This window comes from Tachysurus fulvidraco, chromosome 2 (assembly GCF_022655615.1).
Source record: "Tachysurus fulvidraco isolate hzauxx_2018 chromosome 2, HZAU_PFXX_2.0, whole genome shotgun sequence".
In the NCBI taxonomy this organism is placed as follows: Eukaryota; Metazoa; Chordata; class Actinopteri; order Siluriformes; family Bagridae; genus Tachysurus; species Tachysurus fulvidraco.
Window position 1 is genome coordinate 43422665 of NC_062519.1, and position 26833 is coordinate 43449497.

General features: G+C 44.5%; 2 protein-coding genes across 5 annotated transcripts in view; one reads left to right on the plus strand and one right to left on the minus strand.

Annotated features, from left to right (window-relative positions):
* The window catches only part of copb1 (COPI coat complex subunit beta 1), a 16301-nt gene extending 4507 nt beyond the window's left edge, over window positions 1-11794 (minus strand). The window contains exons 1-16 of one of the 2 annotated variants that reach the window (XM_027178143.2): window positions 11648-11794; window positions 9824-9968; window positions 9515-9744; window positions 9258-9427; window positions 8350-8464; window positions 7818-7910; window positions 5912-6049; window positions 5697-5816; window positions 5456-5563; window positions 4926-5072; window positions 3714-3859; window positions 3230-3326; window positions 2966-3126; window positions 2139-2259; window positions 1798-2031; window positions 1312-1491 (exon numbers count right to left, since the gene is read on the minus strand). In XM_027178143.2, coding sequence (XP_027033944.1) covers window positions 1312-1491; window positions 1798-2031; window positions 2139-2259; window positions 2966-3126; window positions 3230-3326; window positions 3714-3859; window positions 4926-5072; window positions 5456-5563; window positions 5697-5816; window positions 5912-6049; window positions 7818-7910; window positions 8350-8464; window positions 9258-9427; window positions 9515-9744; window positions 9824-9914 — 2151 coding nt within the window. In that variant the 5' untranslated portion in view covers window positions 9915-9968; window positions 11648-11794. Of the gene's footprint in view, window positions 1-1311; window positions 1492-1797; window positions 2032-2138; window positions 2260-2965; window positions 3127-3229; window positions 3327-3713; window positions 3860-4925; window positions 5073-5455; window positions 5564-5696; window positions 5817-5911; window positions 6050-7817; window positions 7911-8349; window positions 8465-9257; window positions 9428-9514; window positions 9745-9823; window positions 9969-11483; window positions 11501-11647 lie in introns of those variants that run through there. The other variant, XM_027178144.2, reaches the window with a different exon arrangement.
* A 5315-nt stretch (window positions 11795-17109) lies between these two features.
* Window positions 17110-26833, plus strand: part of pde3b (phosphodiesterase 3B) — a 46677-nt gene continuing 36953 nt past the window's right edge. Inside the window, exon 1 of one of the 3 annotated variants that reach the window (XM_047805336.1) lies at window positions 17110-18333. In XM_047805336.1, the coding sequence (XP_047661292.1) occupies window positions 17452-18333 (882 nt within the window). In that variant the 5' untranslated portion in view covers window positions 17110-17451. The remainder of the gene's footprint in view (window positions 18334-26833) is intronic. The other 2 variants (XM_047805334.1, XM_027178145.2) reach the window with 2 other exon arrangements.

Sequence of the window (26833 nt, forward strand, 5' to 3'; positions counted from 1 at the left end):
ACACACACAGCAGTGAACACACACACACACACACACACACACACACACAGCAGTGAACACACACACACACACACACACAGCAGTGAACACACACACACACACACACACAGCAGTGAACACACACACACACACACACACAGCAGTGAACACACACACACACACACACAGCAGTGAACACACACACACACACACACACAGCAGTGAACACACACACACACACACACACACAGCAGTGAACACACACACACACACACACACAGCAGTGAACACACACACACACACACACACACAGCAGTGAACACACACACACACACACACACACACAGCAGTGAACACACACACACACACACACACACAGCAGTGAACACACACACACACACACACACACAGCAGTGAACACACACACACACACACACACACACACACACACACACAGCAGTGAACACACACACACACAGCAGTGAACACACGCACACACACACACAGCAGTGCACACACACACACACACACACAGCAGTGCACACACACACACACACACACACACACACAGAGCAGTGAACACACACACACACAGAGCAGTGAACACACACACACACAGCAGTGAACACACACACACACACACAGCAGTGAACACACACACACACACAGCAGTGAACACACACACACACACAGCAGTGAACACACACACACACACAGCAGTGAACACACACACACACAGCAGTGAACACACACACACACAGCAGTGAACACACACACACACAGCAGTGAACACACACACACACAGCAGTGAACACACACACACAGCAGTGAACACACACACACAGCAGTGAACACACACACACAGCAGTGAACACACACACACACAGCAGTGAACACACACACACACAGCAGTGAACACACACACACACAGCAGTGAACACACACACACACAGCAGTGAACACACACACACACAGCAGTGAACACACACACACACAGCAGTGAACACACACACACACACACACACACACACAGCAGTGAACACACACACACACAGCAGTGAACACACACACACACACACACAGCAGTGAACACACACACACACACACACACAGCAGTGAACACACACGCCGTGAACACACACATGGAGCAGTGGGCAGCCCCGGGGAGCAGTTGGGGGGGTTCGGTGCCTTGATCAAGGGCACCTCAGTCGTGGTATAGCCGGCCCGAGACTCGAACCCACAACCGTATGGTTAGGAGTCAGACTCTCTAACCATTAGGTCACGACTTCCCCCGTTATATGTATGTTATATATATTTAACATGCTATGCTACCTTGTTGAGTTTGGATGCGAGTGGGTCAGACACTTCCTTCCTCTGTGTGTTGCCCATAGCAGCCAGCAGACTGAGCTGGAACTGGTCCTCTTTAGAGCTCGTCTCATTCTTGGCTGTGAGCTGCATGAAGGAGATGGGGTCGTCGGCCTGGACGGTCACGTTACGCTTCTCTGATTCTTTCTGTGGGATTAAATATAAACAAGCATGTGAGTGTAATCGCGTCTCAGAGACACGTCATAATTACAGGGTTAGACGCCTGGGACAAATGACAGAATAAATTCTTTCTAATACATTCTGCAAGCTAGTTCTGTGCCAGAGTGATGACTAAATATGGGGCAAAAAAACTAAAATAATAATTAATTTACACAACATATTAATATTAAAAGACAGACAACCTAAAAACACAACACCCAAGAGAGGAAACATAAAAGATAAAATAATTGTTTATAAAGCGAAACTGTTAATGATACAGAAGTGTGTGTTTACCTTCTGAGACAGTTTCTCCTCCTCCAGCCGTACAGTCAGCATGTGAGACAAAGACCTGCGACATTCCTTGTTAAAGATGTCACTCATCAGAGACTCGTGAGTCGACTCAGCCAGAACCTTTAAGCACAGAGAGAGTCGCTCCACGTCATCGTCCGTGATTGGTTTCTTAGGCAGTGAGGATTTCCCCAGGTGCAGCACAGTGGCCATGATCAGCATGGCTTCAGCTACAAATGACTGAACATGAGACAAAAAGATAAATACAGAAGCAAATATATATTTAATAAATATGTTTAATGTCAGTAAAAATAAAAAAGAGGTGTATAACAGGTGAGAATTATTACGTTTTGTTTCTTCTTGTCTGTAACAATGGTAATGTAGCGCAGCGCAATTTTAGTCAGTGTGGTGGCAAGAGACGCTGCGACGTAGAAATCGCCGTCCAACAGGAAGCCCCTCAGTGGTGGTCTAGATAAGGAAAAACATCATAACACAAAGCTTTAACCATCACATCCGAGTCGCTCAGGATGATCGGACCAAATGACTTCATCTCACGTACTTGATGTGATGCAGTTACGAATTATTTAGAAACAATAAAATGTTAAATTAGATTTCCAAAAGTCAATCTGTTCATTCTATTAGCTTCTGTGAACAACATTAAACTCCAAAGATAACGAGAGCCAAAATGAGTAAAAGACAACAAGCAACACACTGCGTACATCCTCCCTTAGCTCTGGGGTAAGGACAGATGTAGTATATCTCTGATATTATAATATTTAATGCTGTTTAAATGACTTCACAGTGAAAATGCAGACTGGTGAACATTAAAAAAAACACAATGTCAGATTGAACTAAATAAATGGGGTCTGAAGCTTGTGATCATTCAGGATCGTGACAATCTGTGAGCTGAAGCTGAAGAGGATAGACAACATTTACATTTACGCTCTTATACCCAGAGCGGCTTACGTTATCTCATTTTTATACAACTGAGCAATCGAGGGTTAAGGGCCTTGCTCAGGGGCCCAACAGTGGCAGCTTGGGGGACCTGGGATTGAACTCGTAACCTTCCAATTGGTAGCCCAACACCTTAACCATTAGACTACCACATGCGTGACAACACTTTGTGAGTGTGTTATGCCTTTAATGCATCATGAACAGCAGTCGCTTCACAAACCTGTCCTCTTCCTTCTTTGAGGGTCTGTTAGAGCTGAGAGCGCTCTGAGTGGCGTACGTTCCCATCTCAGTGACTAGCTTTTGCACAGGAGCTGTGCTCACCTCCTCCTCCACCTTCAGCTCCCCCGCCTCCTTCTTTATCTCATTCTCCACTATGGGGATCTACAGACCCCAACACACACACACACACACACACAGTATAATGTGTAGTTGGTGGAGCTGTTGTATAAGAAGTTATTTTAATGTCTACACGTGGAGATTTTACCTCTCCAAGTGATCGGCGCACTTCAGTCATGACACTCTGAATGTCATCTTTGGTGCTGCAGTACTCTCCTAGAATCCACAGCGCTCCTCTGTAAATCCTGTACACACACACACACACACACACACACACACACACACACACACACTTACATGGTCACTGGTCAGGAACACGGCAGATAATAAGCCTACAGAAGGTTAACTGTGACGTATGAGGGTGTGTATAATGTGATCGTCAGCATTCTGCCACTCTGTGTTGAGAACAGACTGTAAAGAGGAGACGAATATTAACCCTTAATATCTGTGTGTGTGAGAATATTAACACGTTATCACAAACCTGTCAGTGTATTTAAAGTTATTCTCAGAAAAGCACTGATCGCATCCTGTGTTTTTTTCCCCTTGTTCTTCTTCTTTTGGGGGTGTTGGTGGGTGGGTGTGTATGGGTGGGTGGTGTCCATTGTGTAGTCAGTAATACTCTGTAAACTTACTTGACTGTTTTAATGGCATGAAAAACTTCCAGCATTTTCTCTATGATGAGCGGCCTGAGAGACTCGAACCTCTGTATCGCTTCACGCACAAACTCCAGAACATCAGCAGCAGCTGCTTCGTTAGTGTCACTGAGGAACTCCATCAGCTACGTACACACACACACACACACACACACACACACACACACGCACACGCACACACACAATGCTTCTGAACTAAAGCAAAGCATCATTATGCAGTTTGTTACTTTATACTTTATTCTCTGCTTTGAGACAAAAGGAAATTGTTAAAAGCGCTATACAAATAAAGTGAATTAAACTTCGTCGCATATATATAAGTTTTATTGCTAGTTGCTAAGAGATGAGGTTTAAAAAAAAAGCTAGAGCCTTTATTTAATAATGCTTATAGTGCATTTTATTTACATCACTGAATTTGTAAACAGTTTAATTCCACATCAGATAACCAGATGTTCCAGATGTGTTTAACACTTTTAATGACATTGCTGCTAATAAATAGTTGGTGTGGCTTTAAAGAATCCATACATCATTACTTATTAAACTCTTCATGCTAGATACACAACAATTTATTGTAATGTTTTTTACTACAAAAGGCAGTAAAACAGAAGGCCCATGCATATTTGCCCATTTATAGCATTTTGAATATTATTTTGAATATTATTTTTTGCTCTACTCTTTGCTCTTATACTTTAAAAAAAAAAAAAATGTAATTTTAGATGCAATAAATGCAATAAATCCGAAAAGTGGGGCCTGTTAATTCTTCTTTTATTCTGTATTTTCTTGTTATAGTGATGATGAAATGTCAGAGAGGATTTAAAGCTCGCCTGTTGTTACCCCTGGTGGTCCGGAGCGGTACTGCAGCAGGAGTTACCGGTTCATTACCAAGGGTCTTTTACTACGGTCTGTAAAACACCTCCTTACTATTTATTTATATTTGTTAATAAAAAATTGTCATTTTGTTTATTTTTTAGAAATAAACCTTATTTACCAAAGAAGTTTAATATATATTTTCATAACCTTTAAAAGTGTGCACAAAAAAAAACACACGGTCCGCTTTAAACTGAACCCCTGTAAACCTGCACACTAACTGAACCCACGGGATCTGATGCTTTGTGCTGCTGTGACAGGTATAAACTGATCAGAGAGTTGATTTATGTTATGCTGGTTTTGTTTGCTGTGTTTTCCGACACTCACCACAGGGATGACGTTAGCAGCCATGTCAGGGAAGCGAACACTGCAGGAGTGGAGAGTTCTCACCAACAGCTGCCGGTATTTATCAGTGTCCTCTTGTTCAGTCACGTTGTTGGTCTTTATCACTTCCTTCTTTAGCACAATTACCAGCTGTGCAAAACATAAATAAATGAATAAATAAAATCGCTAGCTGTCGTCTGTGTTTAACCGTCAGATCCTGAGCAGATGTTTGTGTGGATTTAATCCTGAGTGAGAAAAACACTCCTGTCTCCTGTCACACTCATGTGGGAAACTCTTGTGAGAATTTTAGGAGATTTTCTCTGACTGAATGCAGATTTTTTTTTATTATTTAAATTATGACATATTATTTAGAATAATCCCCTTTTCCATCCTCAGGCCACATGTAATCTGTTTTTTTTTTAAGCTCCATTCTTTTCTATTTTGAAAGAGAACACACATTATTACACTGATTAACACTGAAACGGTTCAGCGTTAACACATTAACACACACACACACACACACACGCACACACCTCCTCCACGTTACGAGACGACACCAGGTCCAGCGCCAGCTGCAGCGTCTTCTTGCGCACCTCCAGGTCAGGAGTGGTCAGAACCCTTAGTATGTCCATCACCAGGTCCTCGGATCAGAACAGAACCGTACTGTTAGCGTGGAGCGATTAGCAACACAAGACTGTCTACTAGTCTGTTTAGTTTATTTATGACCTCTTTATAACCACTGTATGCTTGTGAATATCATATATGAATGTGTACCTGCAGCACACGCTCATGAGTAGGATGCTCCTTCAGCTCGATGAGGCGATCCAGTACGATCAGCTTCACGTTATTATCACTCTCCTTAATGATCAGGTCGATATAACACTGAGCTGCAGCCTGAACACACACACAGTTACATTAGTGTTAATTACTTACCCAGCCATAGATATTAATACATAATCGCTGTGATATAGAATAGTGAGGGTCCGGACCTTGATGGCAGTCGGCGCACTGGACAGAGTGACCAGAGTTCCAGCAGCTTCATATTTCACAGCAGGACTGGACGACTGCAGCAGGTTGTAGATGCAGCGGATGAAGCGCGCTCGCTCTGAAGGGTTAGCATGGCACACCTACACACACATGTTCAGAGCTTAACAGAAATATACATAAACTCTGATAGAATGTGTATATTAATCCCTACATTTAGAAAAAACTGTAACTGTGTACTGCATGGTCAACTGTGTAACCAGACATGACAACACACTCCTATCAGGGCTGTACAGTGGGACACACACACTCCTGAACAAAATCGTAAGACCAGGGGAAATATTACATGTATTCCCACTTCACGCTGGTGGATCATAACCAGGTTGTAAGAACTTCTTCAAAATGCCAAAAGAAGAGAGAGTAGGTCATTTGTAGGTGAGGTGCATTTAAAAGCTTTAAAGGTGCGGTCTCCGATGTTTGAGAACTGCTGCAGAAAACTGAGTCGGGACGACAAACTAAACAAAAAACAAAACAAACGTGTAGCCAATGAGCAGAAAGGGGCGTGGCTTGTTGATATGGGCGGAGAGAGTGTTCAGTGCGCGTGTGTGACGTTAGCAGAAAGCGGTTTTAACATCGACATGGAGGATAAAAACAAAGAAAGAAAGAGAAGAAAGACTTACGATAAGGACAAGAAGTAGGACGTGTTAATATAGGATCAGCTTTCCAGCGCTGGAGAGAACTGAAGGAGCAGGAAGTTGGCCACATATTCACAGGTTGGAGTTTCCCGAGTCAATAACTCCTGAGCTAAGTGTAGTAACAGAGTAACAGCGTTTAGCTCAGGAGTTATCGACTCGGGAAACTCCGACCTGTGAATATGTGGCCGACTTTACTTAAGACGCCGAGGCGCTTTTTTCCTTCTCGATAGGTGAGTAACGTTGGTTTTGCTTTGTTACACAGAACTAATATATGCCTTTGTCCTTTACATCATTATGCTTGTGTGGCATTTTTGCTTGTTTGTTTATCTACAATCGTATTGTTCTTCCCTTCAGCTATGATAAAGACACGTTTCTTTCTGTTAGTCGCCCGGGTTACGTACGTATGTGTGGGCGGAGCTATCGATACAGGGGTGGGACCCGTTTGGGTTAGGGGCGTGTTTGTTTAGGTGATTTTATATGTCAACATTGGCTTTCAAACAACGGAGACCGCACCTTTAAGACAACGGCTTAATTTTAAAAGTAAAAATCTGTGCATTGTCCTTCACACTGTCATCATCTTCTGAGGGCAAAAGCAAAAAGGCTTTCTGTTTTTGAACAGATTGTTGCACAAGAAAGGGCTCTCACAACGTGCCATCGCTGCTGAGGTTGGACGCAGTAAAGATCTTTTAAGAAATTTAAAATGCCTGTCAGAGTTATGGGGCAAAAAAACTGGTAGACCCAAAAAATGTCACCTCATGTCCCAGAAAAATGAAACAGTATAAAAAGTATAACATAAAAAAACAGCAATTCCAGCATCATGTGTGTGCAAGAGCAACAACCTGAGTAAAAAACATTACAATAAATTGTGTATCTAGCATGAAGAGTTTAATAAGTAATGATGTATGGATTCTTTAAAGCCACACCAACTATTTATTAGCAGCAATGTCATTAAAAGTGTTAAACACATCTGGAACATCTGGTTATCTGATGTGGAATTAAACTGTTTACAAATTCAGTGATGTAAATAAAATGCACTATAAGCATTATTAAATAAAGGCTCTAGCTTTTTTTTTTTTAAACCTCATCTCTTAGTAACTAGCAATAAAACTTATATATATGTGACGAAGTTTAATTCACTTTATTTGTATAGCGCTTTTAACAATTACTGCACTGCTGATGAATTCTGCCACATGGAGTATAAACCGTTTAAAATCACCTTGTAGATCAGTTCAACGATCACCAGCTGAAGAATGTCTCCGAATGTGTGAACCTGATCAATACACGTGCTGAGATAATCCAGAGCTCGGTCCTGAAATCAGTCAAACATTTTTATACAACAACAAATGAGTAAAAGCTTAATAATAATAATGTACTAAATAAAAATCAATGAAATTGTTGTTAAAATTATTAGAGACTATTAGAAATGTTTACATTGGAGTCACTGAGATGATACGAAAAATAAAAATGTATTAAAATAGCAAAAAAAAAAAAAAAAAAAAAAACGCCCCCACCCCCACCCCCTCAACTAACAAATTTTCTGCGTGAAACTCTGGAAACCATTCATCCTTACACTCCGTTTCTTCTTAGTATTTGTCAAATAAAATTAATTTGAACCATTCTGTTATTAATGATGAGTTTCATTATAAATTGTTGACAGAAATTACAGAACAAAAATACTTATAAAAAACTGCAGGAAAATATCATTAATATTTATAAACAGTGTAATAGATTTGCTGCTTCTGGTTTACCTGATCAGCGTGGATCAGCATCATGAAGGCGTTTCTTTTACAGCTCGCATCTTTTTCATTCACCAGAAAGTCGTGGATCAGTTCTGGAGCATCAGGGATTAAATGTTCAAAATTCCTAAAAAAAGAAAGAAAGAACATGAGATGAGAAACACCCAAAAACAACAGCAATGCAGAGCGCGGGTATAAACGCACACACACACACCCACCCACACACAGGGGTATAAACCCACACACACACACCCACCCACACACAGGGGTATAAACCCACACACACACACCCACCCACACACAGGGGTATAAACCCACACCCACCCACACACAGGGGTATAAACCCACACCCACCCACACACAGGGGTATAAACCCACACCCACCCACACACAGGGGTATAAACCCACACCCACCCACACACAGGGGTATAAACCCACACCCACCCACACACAGGTATAAACCCACACCCACCCACACACAGGTATAAACCCACACCCACCCACAGGTATAAACACACACACACACACACACACACACAGGTATAAACACACACCCAGGTATAAACACACACACAGGTATAAACACACACACAGGTATAAACACACACACAGGTATAAACACACACACAGGTATAAACACACACACACAGGTATAAACACACACACACAGGTATAAACACACTAAGATTCATTTTCATTGGTGCAAAACAATGAATAAAAGACAACTGAATTGTGTAAAATATCAACAACAAAAATCAGACACAAAAACTCGGACTTTTAAACTGCCTTCAAACCTACAATTATTAAAACTAAAAATACGAACACTTTACAACTTTAACTTTAAAAGTTAACAGAAACATTTATGATGCATTGTGGAATAACATTTTTATAAACATTTCCCTTTGTAAACACAGACAGACCTGTAGATGGTGTAGATGGCGAGGACGGCGTTGCGGCGTACGTAGCTGTGGCGATGTTCCAGACAGGCGCGAATGGCTGGCATCAACGGCTCCAGAAGCTCCGCCTCTTTCAGCTTACACAGGAAGCGCAGTGTGGAGCCGCGGATAAACTCGTTAGGATGCTGAAGGTCCTGAATCAAACAAATCCATACAGTGAATGAACCTGCAGCACTTTTTTTACTAATAACAAGAGAGTTCTGTATTGTGAGGCCTCGTACCTTCCTGTAGGCATCACAGACCAGGATCATCTCCTGGAGAAGTTTTCCATCAGGAGTGGTTTTGGGTACAATCTCCCAGAAGACCAGGAGAAGTTTTTTAATGGTGTGGTCCTGAAGAGGAAGCACAAAGCGGATGATGGTCATCAGCAGACCAGGCAGCTTCTCGCCATTCAGGATCATGATGATAACTTTCTTCAGTGCCTCAGTCTTGGCTTTGATCTCCCCCTTTTCTGTTAACACACAGAATGTAGAGATGTTAAACACGGTTCTTCAGCACTGACACTTTAGAACCCGAGATAGATTTTATACCTAAATCAGCTTTAAGGCTGACTTCTGATGGAGGCTCTGAGTCACTGGACACATTGATCAGGGTGTAACACACGTTCTCTGCGGCGGTCATGGTGCAGATCCTCGGCCCTTCAGCAGACACCGGTCTGAAATGGTTAGCGATTTACTGAAAGAGAAAAAACACAAATCTGTCAATCGTAAAGAAAGAGCCCCACTGAGGACACCCCCCCCCTCACACCCACCCACACACCAACCGGTCTAGTGATACAATTAAATGGAACACCAGAGAAATGGTGCAGAAACATCTGGAGGACTTTCTGCTTAACATCATGAACACAAGATGATTCTGTAACTGATGTATGTGGCTGTAAACCTGCACAATTCAGGCACATTTAATTTCTACAGATATGTTTAAGTGTAAAGTTCACATTGTGGGGTTAAAGGTCAAGGTGATGTAGACACTCAACATCTATCTAAGACACTTAACATCTATCTACATCCTCATATTACATTACAGCTCACTTCACACATCATCATTAGCATGAACATTAACGTCGTTAACGGACATTATAACGTAGGAAACGATCGGCTAGTTGATTTTAAGCTAGTTTGCTAACGTTAGCTGTTCTATGCTAAGTTTCGTTAAACAACTGTACATAAAGTCATCATTCCTCTGTGAATAACTACAACCTGAACACGTTATAAAACATTAACACCAACTGTAAATAAACAGCTAGTTAGCTAACACCGTCCCCACACACTAACGTTAACATTAACACTATGCTACTAACACTAGCTAACACCGTCCCCACACACTAACACTATGCTACTAACCCTAACACTAGCTAACACCGTCCCCACACACTAACACTAGCTAACACCGTCCACACACACACTAACATTAACACTAACACTATTACACAGTACGCTCGGTCCTGTGCCACCTCACAGCTCTGTACTAACACTAACTGTAGCTAGCTAGCTAACACCGTCCCCACACACACACACACACCCATACTAACACTACTACACAGTACGCTCCTGTCCCACCTCACAGCTCTGTACTAACATTAACACTAACACTAACACACACACACACACACACACACATACTAACACTACTACACAGTACGCTCCTGTCCCACCTCACAGCTCTGTACTAACATTAACACTAACACTAACACACACACACACACACTACTACACACTACTACACAGTACGCTCCTGTCCCACCTCACAGCTCTGTACTAACATTAACACTAACTAACACACACACACACACACACACACACACACACACACACACACACACACTACTACACAGTACGCTCCTGTCCCACCTCACAGCTCTGTACTAACATTAACACTAACACTAACACTAACAAACACACACACTACTACACACTACTACACACTACTACACAGTACGCTCCTGTCCCACCTCACAGCTCTGTACTAACATTAACACTAACACACACACACACACACTAACACCGTCCACACACACACACACACACACACACACACACACACACACTACTACACAGTACGCTCCTGTCCCACCTCACAGCTCTGTACTAACATTAACACTAACACACACACACACACACACACACACACACACACACACACACACACACACACACACACACACTACTACACAGTACGCTCCTGTCCCACCTCACAGCTCCATCCGTACTATTTAGTATGAATCTGCTCTCTGTCTACGTGGCCAAGTAAACACACCGAAACAGTCAATCAGCTATTTGTTATTTAAATAAATACCATTTAGAAATCTGCTAATAATCACAGTAACATATAAAAGTAGACATTTGTGAAGTTACCGTCAGGTTTCTGTACCAGCTTTGTGACTGTATCCGTGTGGATTCTGAAGAGTGACGTGGAACCACAACGAACGGGCCACGCCTACACTACGGCAAGCGACAGGAGACAGACGCGATGCCGTATTCCGAGCTGTACCTGATACTAGGTATATAGTGCAGTATAATATGTATAATAATATATTACACTATAGTATATAAAACCTCAGCTGCACTGAGAGCATTGTTAATAATTACTAAGTGGCTGTGGTGCCTCAGTGGTGAAGGTGTTGGGCTACTGATTAGAAGGTTGTGAGTTTGAATCCCAGGGCCACCAAGCTGCCACTGCTGGGCCCCTGAGCAAGGCCCTTAACCCTCAATGGCTCAGCTGTATAAATTTAAACTATTCTGGGTAAGTGTGTCTGCCAAATGCTGTATATAATATATTGAATTAAAACTGTAATTAAATTACTCTATGCTCAGAATCAGAAAGATCTTTATCACCAGGTCTGTTTTCACATGTCAGGAATGTGTTATAGTGACAGAAGCTCCACAGTGTAACAGAATGACATACAATATATACAATATGTATGTACAAATGTACAAGTGTGAAATGTGCGACTGAAATATAAATAGTGTGTTGTAAGTAAATAATGTGTAAGAATAGTGTAGTGTGTTCTGTGTATGTTAAGTGTTCATCAGATGGATTGCCTGGGGGAAGAAACTGTTCTTGTGTCTGGTTGTTCTGGTGCTCAGGGGTCTGTAGCATCGACCAGAGGGGCAACAGTGAGTGTGTGTGCTGGATGTGAGGGGTCCGGAGTGAGTGTGTGTGCTGGATGTGAGGGGTCCAGAGTGAGTGTGTGTGCTGAATGTGAGGGGTCCAGAGTGAGTGAGCGTGCTGGATGTGAGGGGTCCGGAGTGAGTGTGTGTGCTGGATGTGAGGGGTCCAGAGTGAGTGTGTGTGCTGGATGTGAGGGGTCCAGAGGGAGTGTGCTGGATGTGAGGGGTCCTGAGGGAGTGTGTGTGCTGGATGTGAGGGGTCCAGAGTGAGTGTGTGTGCTGAATGTGAGGGATCCAGAGGAAGTGTGCTGGATGTGAGGGGTCCAGAGTGAGTGTGCTGGATGTGAGGGGTCCTGAGGGAGTGTGTGTGCTGGATGTGAGGGGTCCAGAGTGAGTGTGTGTGCTGAATGTGAGGGATCCAGAGGAAGTGTGCTGGATGTGAGGGGTCCAGAGTGAGTGTGTGTGCTGGATGTGAGGGGTCCAGAGGGAGTGTGTGTGCTGAATGTGAGGGGTCCAGAGGGAGTGTGTGTGCTGAATGTGAGGGGTCCAGAGTGAGTGTGTGTGTGCTGGATGTGAGGGGTCCGGAGGGAGTGTGCTGGATGTGAGGGGTCCAGAGGGAGTGTGCTGGATGTGAGGGGTCCTGAGGGAGTGTGCTGGATGTGAGGGGTCCAGAGTGAGTGTGTGTGCTGGATATGAGGGGTCCAGAGGGACTGTGCTGGATGTTAGGGGTCCAGAGTGAGTGTGTGCTGGATGTGAGGGGTCCAGAGTGAGTGTGTGTGCTGGATGTGAGGGGTCCAGAGTGAGTGTTTGCTGGATGTGAAGGGTCCAGAGTGAGTGTGTGTGCTGGATGTGAGGGGTCCAGAGTGAGTGAGTGTGCTGGATGTGAGGGGTCCTGAGTGAGTGTGCTGGATGTGAGGGGTCCAGAGTGAGTGTGTGTGCTGGATGTGAGGGGTCCAGAGTGAGTGAGTGTGCTGGATGTGAGGGGTCCAGAGTGAGTGTGCTGGATGTGAGGGGTCCAGAGTGAGTGTGTGCTGGATGTGAGGGGTCCAGAGTGAGTGAGTGTGCTGGATGTGAGGGGTCCAGAGTGAGTGTGTGCTGGATGTGAGGGGTCCTGAGTGAGTGTGTGTGCTGAATGTGAGGGATCCAGAGGAAGTGTGCTGGATGTGAGGGGTCCAGAGTGAGTGTGTGTGCTGGATGTGAGGGGTCCAGAGGGAGTGTGTGTGCTGAATGTGAGGGGTCCAGAGGGAGTGTGTGTGCTGAATGTGAGGGGTCCAGAGTGAGTGTGTGTGTGCTGGATGTGAGGGGTCCGGAGGGAGTGTGCTGGATGTGAGGGGTCCAGAGGGAGTGTGCTGGATGTGAGGGGTCCTGAGGGAGTGTGCTGGATGTGAGGGGTCCAGAGGGAGTGTGCTGGATGTGAGGGGTCCTGAGGGAGTGTGCTGGATGTGAGGGGTCCAGAGTGAGTGTGTGTGCTGGATGTGAGGGGTCCAGAGGGACTGTGCTGGATGTGAGGGGTCCAGAGTGAGTGTGTGCTGGATGTGAGGGGTCCAGAGTGAGTGTGTGTGCTGGATGTGAGGGGTCCAGAGTGAGTGTTTGCTGGATGTGAGGGGTCCAGAGTGAGTGTGTGTGCTGGATGTGAGGGGTCCAGAGTGAGTGAGTGTGCTGGATGTGAGGGGTCCTGAGTGAGTGTGCTGGATGTGAGGGGTCCAGAGTGAGTGTGTGTGCTGGATGTGAGGGGTCCAGAGTGAGTGTGCGTGCTGGATGTGAGGGGTCCAGAGTGAGTGAGTGTGCTGGATGTGAGGGGTCCAGAGTGAGTGTGCTGGATGTGAGGGGTCCAGAGTGAGTGTGTGCTGGATGTGAGGGGTCCAGAGTGAGTGAGTGTGCTGGATGTGAGGGGTCCAGAGTGAGTGTGTGCTGGATGTGAGGGGTCCAGAGTGAGTGTGTGTGCTGGATGTGAGGGGTCCAGAGTGAGTGTGCTGGATGTGAGGGGTCCAGAGTGATTTTCTTTGCCCTTTTGCTCACTCTGGAGAAGTACAGGTCTTGGAGAGTGGGGAGTTTTGTGCCAATGATTCCCTCAGCAGTCCGGACTTCCCTCTGTAGTCTCCTGAGGTCAGATTTGGTAGCTGAACTGAACCAAACAGTCACTGAGGTGCAGAGGATGGATTCAGTGTAGAAGTGTAGAACTGTTTCAGCAGATCCTGTGGAAGGTTGAACTTCCTCAGCTGGTGAAGGAAGTACAACCTCTGCTGAGCCTTTTTCACAATGGAGTCAATGTGAATGTCCCACTTCAGGTCCTGGGAGATTGTGGTTCCCAGGAATCTGAATGACTCCACTGCTGTGACAATGCTGTCCATGATGGTGAGTGGGGGGAGAGCAGGGGGGTTTCTCCTGAAGTCCACAATCATCTCCACTGTCTTGAGCGTGTTCAGCTCCAGGTTGTTGAGACTGCACCAGACAGCAAGCCGCTCAACCTCCAGTCTGTAAGCAAACTCCTCACCGTCCTGGATGACGGTTTGTGTACAGTGAGAAGAGCAGTGGGGTGAGAACACAGCCCTGGGGGGCACCAGCGCTGACGGTGCGGGTGCTAGATTTGAGTTTACCCAGTCACACTAGCTGCTGCCTGTCTGTCAGAAAGCTGGTGATCCACTGACAGACAGAGGAGGGCACGGAGAGCTGGGTTAATTTGAGCTGTAGGAGTGATGGGATGATGGTGTTAAAGGCAGAGCTGAAGTCCACAAACAGGATCCTCACATAAGTCCCTGGTCAGACCTGTTTGCTCTGTAGGCAAACTGCAGAGGGTCCAGTAATGTCCTTCAGATAAGCCAGAACCAGTCTTTCAAATGATTTCATGACCACAGAAGTTAGAGCCACAGGTCTGTAGTCATTAAGTCCAGTAATTTTGGGTTTCTTTGGGACGGGGATGATGGTGGAGCTTTTGAAGCATGAGGGGACTTCACACAGCTCCAGTGACGTGTTGCAGATCCGTGTAAAGATGAGGGCCAGTTGATCAGCACGGGTTTTCAGACAGGCTGGTGAAACACTGTCTGGGGCTGGAGCCTTTCTTCTCTTGATCTTCTTGAAGACCTGACACACATCATCTTCACTGAACTGGATTTTAGGTGTGGCAGAGTCAGTGGTTCCAGCAAGTGAGAATTGGGCTTTTTTCAAACCTGCAAGACTTCAGGAGAGCGCAGAGCAACCACTCAACTTCGATGGATCCTCTGTAGAGATCGTCAAGTGCACCAAATTTCTTGGTGTTCATCTAGCAGAGAACTTCATCTGGTCACTCAACACCAGCTCCATCACCAGCGTCTCTACTTCTTACGAAGTCTGAGGAAAGCCCAACTTCCTAACCCAATCCTGACTACGTTCTAGAGAGGGACCATTAAGATCATTCTGAGCGAGCAGCTGCATTACTGTCTGGTTTGGGAACTGCATCATCTCAGAACACAGGACCCTGCAGTGGATAGTGAGGACAGTTGAGATCATTACAGTCTGTCTTTCCTCTATCATGGACATTTCTTTCAGCTGTCAGACTCCTCAACAACTCAACTGAACTGCTCAACTGTTTGGACCAACACCAAATACACTCTCTTCCAATATACATCCTTGTACACAGTGCCACCATATCAAACTGTTTACATGATGTTCTGCACACCGTTTTTGCTCTTTACACATTCTGTCTTTCACGTTTCAGGCGATTGTTCTTTTGCACAATACCTAATATAACTGCTGCTATTATATTGAGTGTTTATTCTGCACATGTACTGTAGAATATACAATATGTACACTGGTCGGCGCTGCTTTTGTGCAATGTCTTTTATGTATTGTCTTACTTAATGGTCCTGGAGTAACGGTGTTCATTTCACTGTGTACTGTGTCAGATATATATACTTGAAATGACAATAAAAGCTTCTTGAATTGACTTAAGGTACATTGTCCTTAATCATTACATCATCACAAGCATACCTAATATTCTAGATTATAGAGTGTTTGGTGAACTGGGATGTCAGGATGTTGTCTCCTTAAGACCCTCACAAGTCGCTCAAGTTTGCAGATCTCTCTCTCTCTCTCTCTGTCTGTCTGTCTGTCTGTCTGTCTGTCTGTCTGTCTGTCTCTTTGGGGTTTGAACCACCTAGAGACTTATTAATGAAATCCTACTTGGAGTGGCATCAGCACAAAGAAGGAGTGAAAAGGAATGTGAGGATAGGAGAAGTCACCAGTACATTACATTTATTTATTTAAATTCAATTTGTATAGTATTACTGAGATAAAGAAGGCTAACATTGTGGTATTATTTATGTGAGCTTCAGATGAGAGACCGGTATCAATAATCACACCGAGGTCTTTTACTGCTGCACATGATGTAATAGAAAGACCATCCAGAGTTACTCTGTAATCAGAAAGCTTACTTCTAGTGACTTCTGGCAAAAAGGGAAAGTTAAACTGTATAATTTAAACATTACATTAACACCAACATTTCAACATCAGTACATTATTATTTTCACTCCATAAATTTAAGCATATTGCAAATAACTAATGTTTCTTGTGTTATTTAGTAATAGTGTTGTTGTCAGGGGAACAGTGATAATTATTAATACATACACAATAAAAAGCACGCGCATAAATGAAACTTTCTGTTTCTGCTAAAACATTATGAATGAATTTCTCTGCCTGTGCAGATGTACGTCAGCCAGGATCGAGTGGCTCCTGTGGCTCCTGTGGCTCCTGTGGCCTACTGAGTGAACTGCGTGTGAACCGGAGATTCGGACACAGCCATGAATTCATGACTCGTCGCTGCTCGTTGTTTGTGTCGGTCATTGTGAATTTTCGCCTCTAGACGGCGCTACAGAGCACAACAGTGCTAAAACAACAACACTTCACCTTCTTTCTTCCTTTGCCGTAGAGAGAGAGAAAAAAAAATGCAGGAGCGCGTTTGAGTCGGTTCCGGTGCGCGTCCGCCGCTATGTAGCGAAACTGTCGGTCGGTAGGATGAAAGTTTGAGACGGGAAAAAGCGTGAGCTGTTTTTTTTGTCGGCAGGAGGGAAAACATGGCTGTGCGGGAGGAAGGAGAGGTTCCGCACGTTAAAGTGAGGCACGACGGAGGCGCAGAGAGCTTCAGGAACGGCTATGTGAAGAGCTGCGTCACGCCGCTTAAGCAGGACCCTCCGCGGGGGCTTTTCCTTGGCGCATGCCGCTCGTGCAGAGACCCGGACACCGGCACCTCGGGGGCTGCGCGCGTCTCCGCCGCCTACGCGGGAGCTTTCGCGGCGCTCGCGGCGTCTTTCTTCCTTTCACGTCGCTTTCAAAGCGTCGAGTTGCGCGCTCTACTGTCGGACGTCGCGAGTTCTCTGAGCCCGTTGTTCAGTATCGGGTGCGCGCACTTCTTCCTTACCTTCTACCTGCGCCGGCGGAAGCGCGAGAGCAGTCGCGGCTGGCTCGTGGCCCTGCCGGTCTCGTGCTACCTGGGGGACTTCGCGGCGCTGCGCTTCCTGCAGTGGGGATCCGGGGAGCAAGAACACTCCGTTGCTGTTTCACATCACGTGCACACGGCGGGCCGCCTGCTGTTCGTGCTCGGTTGTGTGGGCCTGCTCACACTGCTACCGACACTAAAACTCCGGCACAGCGTGCTCGTACTACTCTTCGCCAGCGGCGCGTGGCTGCTCGCACACACCGGCCTGAGCTGCGTGACATCGTGGCTCAGGCCGCTGATCGCGTGCGCTGCCGCCGTGACAGGCTCAGTGCTCGGCCTCGGGTTCGACCGCTCATATCCGCCGAGGGAAACAGCCAGCCGGACGTCCGAGGAGCGCGTGCCGGTGGTGAGGCCGAGGCGCAGATCGAGCTGTGTGTCACTCGGGGAAACGTCCAGTAGCTACTATGGCAGCTGGAAAATGCCGCGCAGGCCGTCATTACCGTGTATCTCCCGAGAGCAGGTAACACACACACACACACACACACACACACACACACACACACACTGCCCGTGAAACTGCGGCTCTTTAATCTGTGTCCGACTTGTTAAATCTTCACTATCAAGTAAATAATAATGTTCAGTAAAGTTCTCGAACAAACCAATAAGATTTAGACTAGTTTGTGTCAGATGTGAGATTTTAAATCATGAAAGTTTGTCTCGTGTATGTGTGTGTGTGTGTGTGTGTGTGTGTGTGTGTGTGTGTGTGTGTGTGAGAGAGAGAGAGAGATGTGAGTTTAAGCAGTTTATTAAATGTGTTTGTGTCTCCATTGCTGTATAATATAAAGATGTGAAATCCGAATCAAGCTGCAGGGTGAACAGATTGGGGCAGAGGGTAAAGGTTGGTGGGGTTATAATGTGTGTGTGTGTGTGTGTGCGCGTGTGCACTGTTGTTCCTTGTGTTTAGTGTTGAGGTACATTACATGATTTTGCACACAGCGGTGTTTAGAAGTGATGACAGTATTGTGCTGCTTTTCCGTGTGACGTGTCTTAAACTTTGAATAAAGTGAAAAACAAAACAAAGGCTGCAGCTTTAACTCCAGGAGGAAGTGCAGACAGGTTGATGAAGGACTGCTGCACTTTATCACTCATGTCTCTCAGATTTTACTCCTCATGTTTCTCACAAATCCTCTCCTTTATCACAACCACTAGAACATTTCCATCATAAACTTTGTTCCCATGAAGCTGTTTGTTTGTGTGTTTCAGTTTAAACATAATTCAGCTCAGTGTTATTTCTGTGTCTGTAATCTCATGGACGCCGTCGTAACATCTTTCTAAAAATTTGTTTCCTTTTAAAAACGTACGTTGTGCATCATGTCGTGTCACTGCAGTAGATTTCTGCCATTACATCTACACTGTATACGTTATTGATATGATGCTCACGATTTCAGTTAAAATGCCGCAAACTAATAATTTGAAGTCATTTTTCTGCATGTGGTTGTGAAAGTTTTTCTCACTTATTCTACAGTGTGTTTTTTACAGAAACATGAAACATCGTTCAGGATGAAGTTATTTATATAATAATTGAAACTGAAATAATTAGGAAATTATTGTGATAGTGTAATGTGACGTATAGCTACAGACATCGTCACAGATATTTAAAACATCTTTATGTTCTGAGACCCTCTGGGTGTTGTGTGTGTGTGTGTGTGTGTGTGTGTGTGTGTGTGTGTGTGTGTGTGTGTTGTTCATATGATCAGTTTGATCATCAGTAGGTTTGAGTGTAACATGGTTCAGAATTTTTTTGGTATTTTGCTTTATATTCTGCCGCGGTTTGGTTTTGACTCATTGCGAATTGTTTAAAAGTAAATGAAACCGATTTGTGAACTCAATCAGCCTGGATTTGCTCACAGACACTGTGACATTTGAGTTGAGCTCGTGCTGTTTATGCCTCGGTTCTGAGATGATGTGACGTTTGGTTGTGAGACATTTGTGATTAAAATCAAGCTCTATAAATGTTACAGTACTTCATCTCATACTGATGTATAAGGAAGTAAAATGGTCTTGTGAGCGCGGCTACAGAATAAATAACAAAAGGCCAGAACTCATTCATAGTTGTATTAAATGACACAAATTGACCGTTGTGCCTTTTAACGGCAGATCCGTAGTTATAGGATTTAATGGTAGAATCTTTCTGTTGTTCAGGATTTTGAGAACTTCTCTTAAACAAGGTGTGAAATCACACAGAGTAGAATTTAGTGAATAAATACTGAGTTGGAAAATAAGAGACTTTATTTGATTTTGACAATTTGTTTGCAGAAATCTGGTCATGATTAGCGTAGAAACCTTATAATAAATTAGTGCATTTATTTGTTTGTTTGTTTGTTTGTTTTAATGTTGGACTGAAATCGGTCTCAGTTCTCCTTCACAGTGAGAATATCTCGAACACGTTGCTGTGTCATGACCTTGGTTTGTGCGTCTGAGTGCTGTTTGTTTAGTTGTAAATTGTACCTGTTGTTGAGTTAATGTGCAGTCTACAGTCTGACTTTAGCTGATCTTAATCTCTGTTTAAACTTCTCTATTAAACTTAAGAGTATTCAGAGCAAACAGGACGCAGGCTGTGAGGATGGTGAAGGGGAATTATTGTACAGGTCCTAAAGCTGTAACTACGTGTTTATACATGAAGCTTTTACACACTGGGGCGAGAGAGAGAGAGAGAGAGAGAGAGAGAGAGAGAGAGAGAGCGAGAGCGAGCAAGCGAGAGAGAGAGAGAGCGAGGGTGAGAGAGCGAGAGATAGAGCTACTTTTTAAATATCACATTTATTATGTTTAAGTCTGAAAAAAGGAAGAAAAAGAACAGTTACTACTTTTTTTTTTTACCTGTTAATAATTTAAACCCCACAGCATTGTGTATTTATAGTGTACGTATTTACACTAAGTGGTGTGATGGTGATGTTGGAGTCACACACTAATCTCACTGTGAATTCTTCACGCTGGCTGTAAACCTGCAGAACATTTGGGAAGAAGTTCATTTGAATTTGTTCTTGAAGCTGAGTTCAGTGTTCTAAAGTGTTCATGGCCGGAGATTGTGATGGTGAGTGTGTGTGAGAGAAACCAGGCTGTTGTGCAGATCTGTAATTCAGCCATCAGCTATTTTAGTTGGTATGTTGTACCTGTTATGGGCATGGGTGGGCATGGGTGGGCATGAGTGGGCATGAGTGGGCATGAGTGGGTCTCTCGTCCATCATGGCCTGAGCCCATTTAACCCATTTGTTTCTTTTTTTTTAAATAAAATAAATTTCAGATGTAAATAGAGAAAAAACAACAAAGTTGCTAGGCTTTAAAAGTTCATTTTTATTTATTTATTTTTCTTTATTAAAACTGCAGCAAAAGCTTATTCTTGAACATAAAGTATATTTGATCACTAATTATTAGATTGATTAATATTTAAACAGCTGCACTGACTATTATATGTTAATTACATACAAATGTGTTCTAAATATTTCTTAATGAAAGGTGACATCTGATTAAACTTTGCTTTTATTTACTGTCCCTGATCTACATCACCATGAGAGTGTTTAGCATCACAATCTCAGTGCAGTGTAAGAATCGGGAAGGTTTAATCGGATTTGTTCTACAGTTTTAATGTGAATAAGTTCTAGAGTTCACACACAAATGGTCTTTAAAAGGAATTTACAAGACAAATAAAAACAACAAATGTTTTAGTTTTTAAAAGATGAGATTTATTGGTTTAGGATGTGATGAGTTCATGTGACCGTGTGACCGTGAGTGTGAACATTCAGCTCAGTGTGTGTTACACAATCACACGACATAAAGCACTGTACTGCTCTCACCACACTGTACAGAACACACACACACACACACACACACACACACACACACACACACACACACACACACACACACAGAGTAAAAAACACTTCAATTTTCTTTTTTGTTGTTTATTTCTGAAAATTTTATTTTCTGAAAATATTATCTATAAATTAAATATACATTACTGCTAAATTATTACCAACATTATGAACATTTTTCACAATGTGCAAGTCTTCCTGAATTGTCATATTTAATTACATTTATTTGTATCTCTCTTTTAACTGTAGACTTTACAGAAATACAGAAATAAAAATGCTAAAAATATCTAGATTTGAGATTTTATATTTTTAGCATTAAGTCAGTTTTGTCATATTTAATTCTGTTCTTTTAAGTTTGATATCTAAAGTGTTCTTAGAGACACAGATGGGTGCATTCGAGTGTGTGTGTGTGTGTGTGTGTGTGTGTGTGTGTGTGTGTCTCAGCTGTCACGTTCTCTGGCTGCATGAACACGTGGAATGATGTAACATTGACGTCACCGTGTGGTGACGTACACCAGAGTGACTGTAGAAAAGGGATTTTACTTTCTGGCCGACTCAGTGACGACGTCAGGTCTGTCATCAAAATATAATTTTTTAGATGCTTGCAGAGAAAGTGTAGTCGTGTGGCAGACAATCTTTTATTTTTTGTTATAGTGTCAGAATAATGTGTGTGTGTGTGTGTGTGTGTGTGTGTGTGTGTGTGTGTGTGTGTGTGTGTGTGTGTGTGTGTGTGTGTGTGTGTGTGTAAAGGCTTAATATCTGATTATCACACAAGCAGGATTGTTGTTGTACTGAACATCAGCACTGCTGGGACTCGGCTCTAGTCACGAGGACGCAGGTAATCAATCCCAGGTAATCACGACGGTGCTGACAGTCAGTACAGCAGCAGTGATGGTCATGTCAACTTTATACGTCAGTTCTATAAACAAGAAATTAATATCAGATAACGCTTCAGACAAAATGGCCAAATATTTTATCTTCTTTTGGTCAATCAACAAAAATAGTTTCTAAAAAAAATATATATATATTCATATTCAAAAATTAATATAGTGGTGTGTGTTGCCATGGTAACCTGTAGTAAGTGCAGTAACAGTGTCTGTGTGTTGAGTTATTGGGTCAGTTTGTGTGGTGATGTAGTGAACACACACGAGTGGAGTGACGGTGCTGTTCTACTGGTCAGAAAGGATCAGAACGAACAGTTCGTGTGAATGTAGAAACTTTTTGACATTCTATTAAATTTACTTGAATTCACTGTGAAATCACCGTAAGAGTCGATGGCCTGTGTGTGTAAACCCTGTGTGTGTGTGTAAACCCTGTGTGTGTGTGTAAACGCTGTGTGTGTGTAAACCCTGTGTGTGTGTAAACCCTGTGTGTGTGTGTAAACCCTGTGTGTGTGTGTAAACGCTGTGTGTGTGTAAACGCTGTGTGTGTGTAAACCCTGTGTGTGTGTGTAAACCCTGTGTGTGTGTAAACCCTGTGTGTGTGTAAACCCTGTGTGTGTGTAAACCCTGTGTGTGTGTAAACCCTGTGTGTGTGTAAACCCTGTGTGTGTGTAAACCCTGTGTGTGTGTGTAAACCCTGTGTGTGTGTGTAAACCCTGTGTGTGTGTGTAAACCCTGTGTGTGTGTGTAAACCCTGTGTGTGTGTGTAAACCCTGTGTGTGTGTGTGTAAACCCTGTGTGTGTGTGTGTGTGTGTGTGTGTGTGTGTGTGTGTGTGTAAACCCTGTGTGTGTGTGTGTAAACGCTGTGTGTGTGTAAACGCTGTGTGTGTGTGTAAACGCTGTGTGTGTGTGTAAACGCTGTGTGTGTGTGTAAACGCTGTGTGTGTGTAAACGCTGTGTGTGTGTGTAAACGCTGTGTGTGTGTGTAAACGCTGTGTGTGTGTGTAAACGCTGTGTGTGTGTGTAAACGCTGTGTGTGTGTGTGTAAACGCTGTGTGTGTGTGTGTAAACGCTGTGTGTGTGTGTGTAAACGCGCTGTGTGTGTGTGTAAACGCGCTGTGTGTGTGTGTGTAAACGCGCTGTGTGTGTGTGTGTAAACGCGCTGTGTGTGTGTGTGTGTAAACGCGCTGTGTGTGTGTGTGTGTAAACGCTGTGTGTGTGTGTGTGTGTAAACGCTGTGTGTGTGTGTGTGTAAACGCTGTGTGTGTGTGTGTGTAAACGCTGTGTGTGTGTGTGTGTAAACGCTGTGTGTGTGTGTGTGTAAACGCTGTGTGTGTGTGTGTGTGTAAACGCTGTGTGTGTGTGTGTGTGTGTAAACGCTGTGTGTGTGTGTGTGTGTGTGTAAACGCTGTGTGTGTGTGTAAACGCTGTGTGTGTGTGTGTAAACGCTGTGTGTGTGTGTGTGTGTAAACGCTGTGTGTGTGTGTGTGTGTAAACGCTGTGTGTGTGTGTAAACGCTGTGTGTGTGTGTAAACGCTGTGTGTGTGTGTAAACGCTGTGTGTGTGTGTAAACGCTGTGTGTGTGTGTAAACGCTGTGTGTGTGTGTAAACGCTGTGTGTGTGTGTAAACGCTGTGTGTGTGTGTAAACGCTGTGTGTGTGTGTAAACGCTGTGTGTGTGTGTGTGTGTGTGTGTGTGTGTGTGTGTGTGTAAACGCTGTGTGTGTGTGTGTGTGTGTAAACGCTGTGTGTGTGTGTGTGTGTGTGTGTGTGTGTGTGTGTGTAAACGCTGTGTGTGTGTGTGTGTGTAAACGCTGTGTGTGTGTGTAAACGCTGTGTGTGTGTGTAAACGCTGTGTGTGTGTGTAAACGCTGTGTGTGTGTGTAAACGCTGTGTGTGTGTGTGTGTGTGTAAACGCTGTGTGTGTGTGTGTGTGTGTAAACGCTGTGTGTGTGTGTGTGTGTGTGTGTGTGTGTGTGTAAACCCTGTGTGTGTGTGTGTGTGTAAACCCTGTGTGTGTGTGTGTAAACGCTGTGTGTGTGTGTGTGAACGCTGTGTGTGTGTGTGTAAACGCTGTGTGTGTGTGTGTGTGTGTGTAAACGCTGTGTGTGTGTGTGTGTGTGTGTAAACGCTGTGTGTGTGTGTGTGTGTGTGTAAACCCTGTGTGTGTTACACACTTGCTGTCAGGCTGCTGCTCTGAGTGCAAACAGATGAGGAAATGCTCGAGCAACTCCTCCAAAACTCTGTAGCCATGGAAACGTTTTGCGTCACGTTCTCCGGCAATTAGACTGCAGCTCGTTTTCTTCCTCTGGTACGGTGCAGGAGGGAGAGAGTTTCTGTAGATCACACACTGATTAAAATATTCACTAAAATGTTCTCAGCTTTCAGCATAACTTTGATTTTTTCCCTTTTTCTCATTTTCATCTACATTTTAGGATTTTCTGGACAGAAAGGTTTTAGAAGTGGGAAAGTTTTCACTCAGCATCTGAAACAGAAACCTGAAATGTTTAGTGTGTTTTTCTCTCATCTACAGCCGTGTACACGTGTCTTACCTCCGTCATCTACAGCCGTGTACACGTCTTACCTCCGTCATCTACAGCCGTGTACACGTGTCTTACCTCCGTCATCTACAGCCGTGTACACGTCTTACCTCCGTCATCTACAGCCGTGTACACGTCTTACCTCCGTCATCTACAGCCGTGTACACGTGTCTTACCTCCGTCATCTACAGCCGTGTACACGTGTCTTACCTCCGTCATCTACAGCCGTGTACACGTGTCTTACCTCCGTCATCTACAGCCGTGTACACGTGTCTTACCTCCGTCATCTACAGCCGTGTACACGTCTTACCTCCGTCATCTACAGCCGTGTACACGTCTTACCTCCGTCATCTACAGCCGTGTACACGTGTCTTACCTCCGTCATCTACAGCCGTGTACACGTGTCTTACCTCCGTCATCTACAGCCGTGTACACGTCTTACCTCCGTCATCTACAGCCGTGTACACGTGTCTTACCTCCGTCATCTACAGCCGTGTACACGTCTTACCTCCGTCATCTACAGCCGTGTACACGTCTTACCTCCGTCATCTACAGCCGTGTACACGTCTTACCTCCGTCATCTACAGCCGTGTACACGTCTTACCTCCGTCATCTACAGCCGTGTACACGTGTCTTACCTCCGTCATCTACAGCCGTGTACACGTCTTACCTCCGTCATCTACAGCCGTGTACACGTCTTACCTCCGTCATCTACAGCCGTGTACACGTCTTACCTCCGTCATCTACAGCCGTGTACACGTGTCTTACCTCCGTCATCTACAGCCGTGTACACGTGTCTTACCTCCGTCATCTACAGCCGTGTACACGTGTCTTACCTCCGTCATCTACAGCCGTGTACACGTCTTACCTCCGTCATCTACAGCCGTGTACACGTCTTACCTCCGTCATCTACAGCCGTGTACACGTCTTACCTCCGTCATCTACAGCCGTGTACACGTCTTACCTCCGTCATCTACAGCCGTGTACACGTCTTACCTCCGTCATCTACAGCCGTGTACACGTCTTACCTCCGTCATCTACAGCCGTGTACACGTGTCTTACCTCCGTCATCTACAGCCGTGTACACGTCTTACCTCCGTCATCTACAGCCGTGTACACGTCTTACCTCCGTCATCTACAGCCGTGTACACGTCTTACCTCCGTCATCTACAGCCGTGTACACGTCTTACCTCCGTCATCTACAGCCGTGTACACGTCTTACCTCCGTCATCTACAGCCGTGTACACGTCTTACCTCCGTCATCTACAGCCGTGTACACGTCTTACCTCCGTCATCTACAGCCGTGTACACGTGTCTTACCTCCGTCATCTACAGCCGTGTACACGTGTCTTACCTCCGTCATCTACAGCCGTGTACACGTGTCTTACCTCCGTCATCTACAGCCGTGTACACGTGTCTTACCTCCGTCATCTACAGCCGTGTACACGTGTCTTACCTCCGTCATCTACAGCCGTGTACACGTGTCTTACCTCCGTCATCTACAGCCGTGTACACGTGTCTTACCTCCGTCATCTACAGCCGTGTACACGTGTCTTACCTCCGTCATCTACAGCCGTGTACACGTGTCTTACCTCCGTCATCTACAGCCGTGTACACGTGTCTTACCTCCGTCATCTACAGCCGTGTACACGTGTCTTACCTCCGTCATCTACAGCCGTGTACACGTGTCTTACCTCCGTCATCTACAGCCGTGTACGTGTCTTACCTCC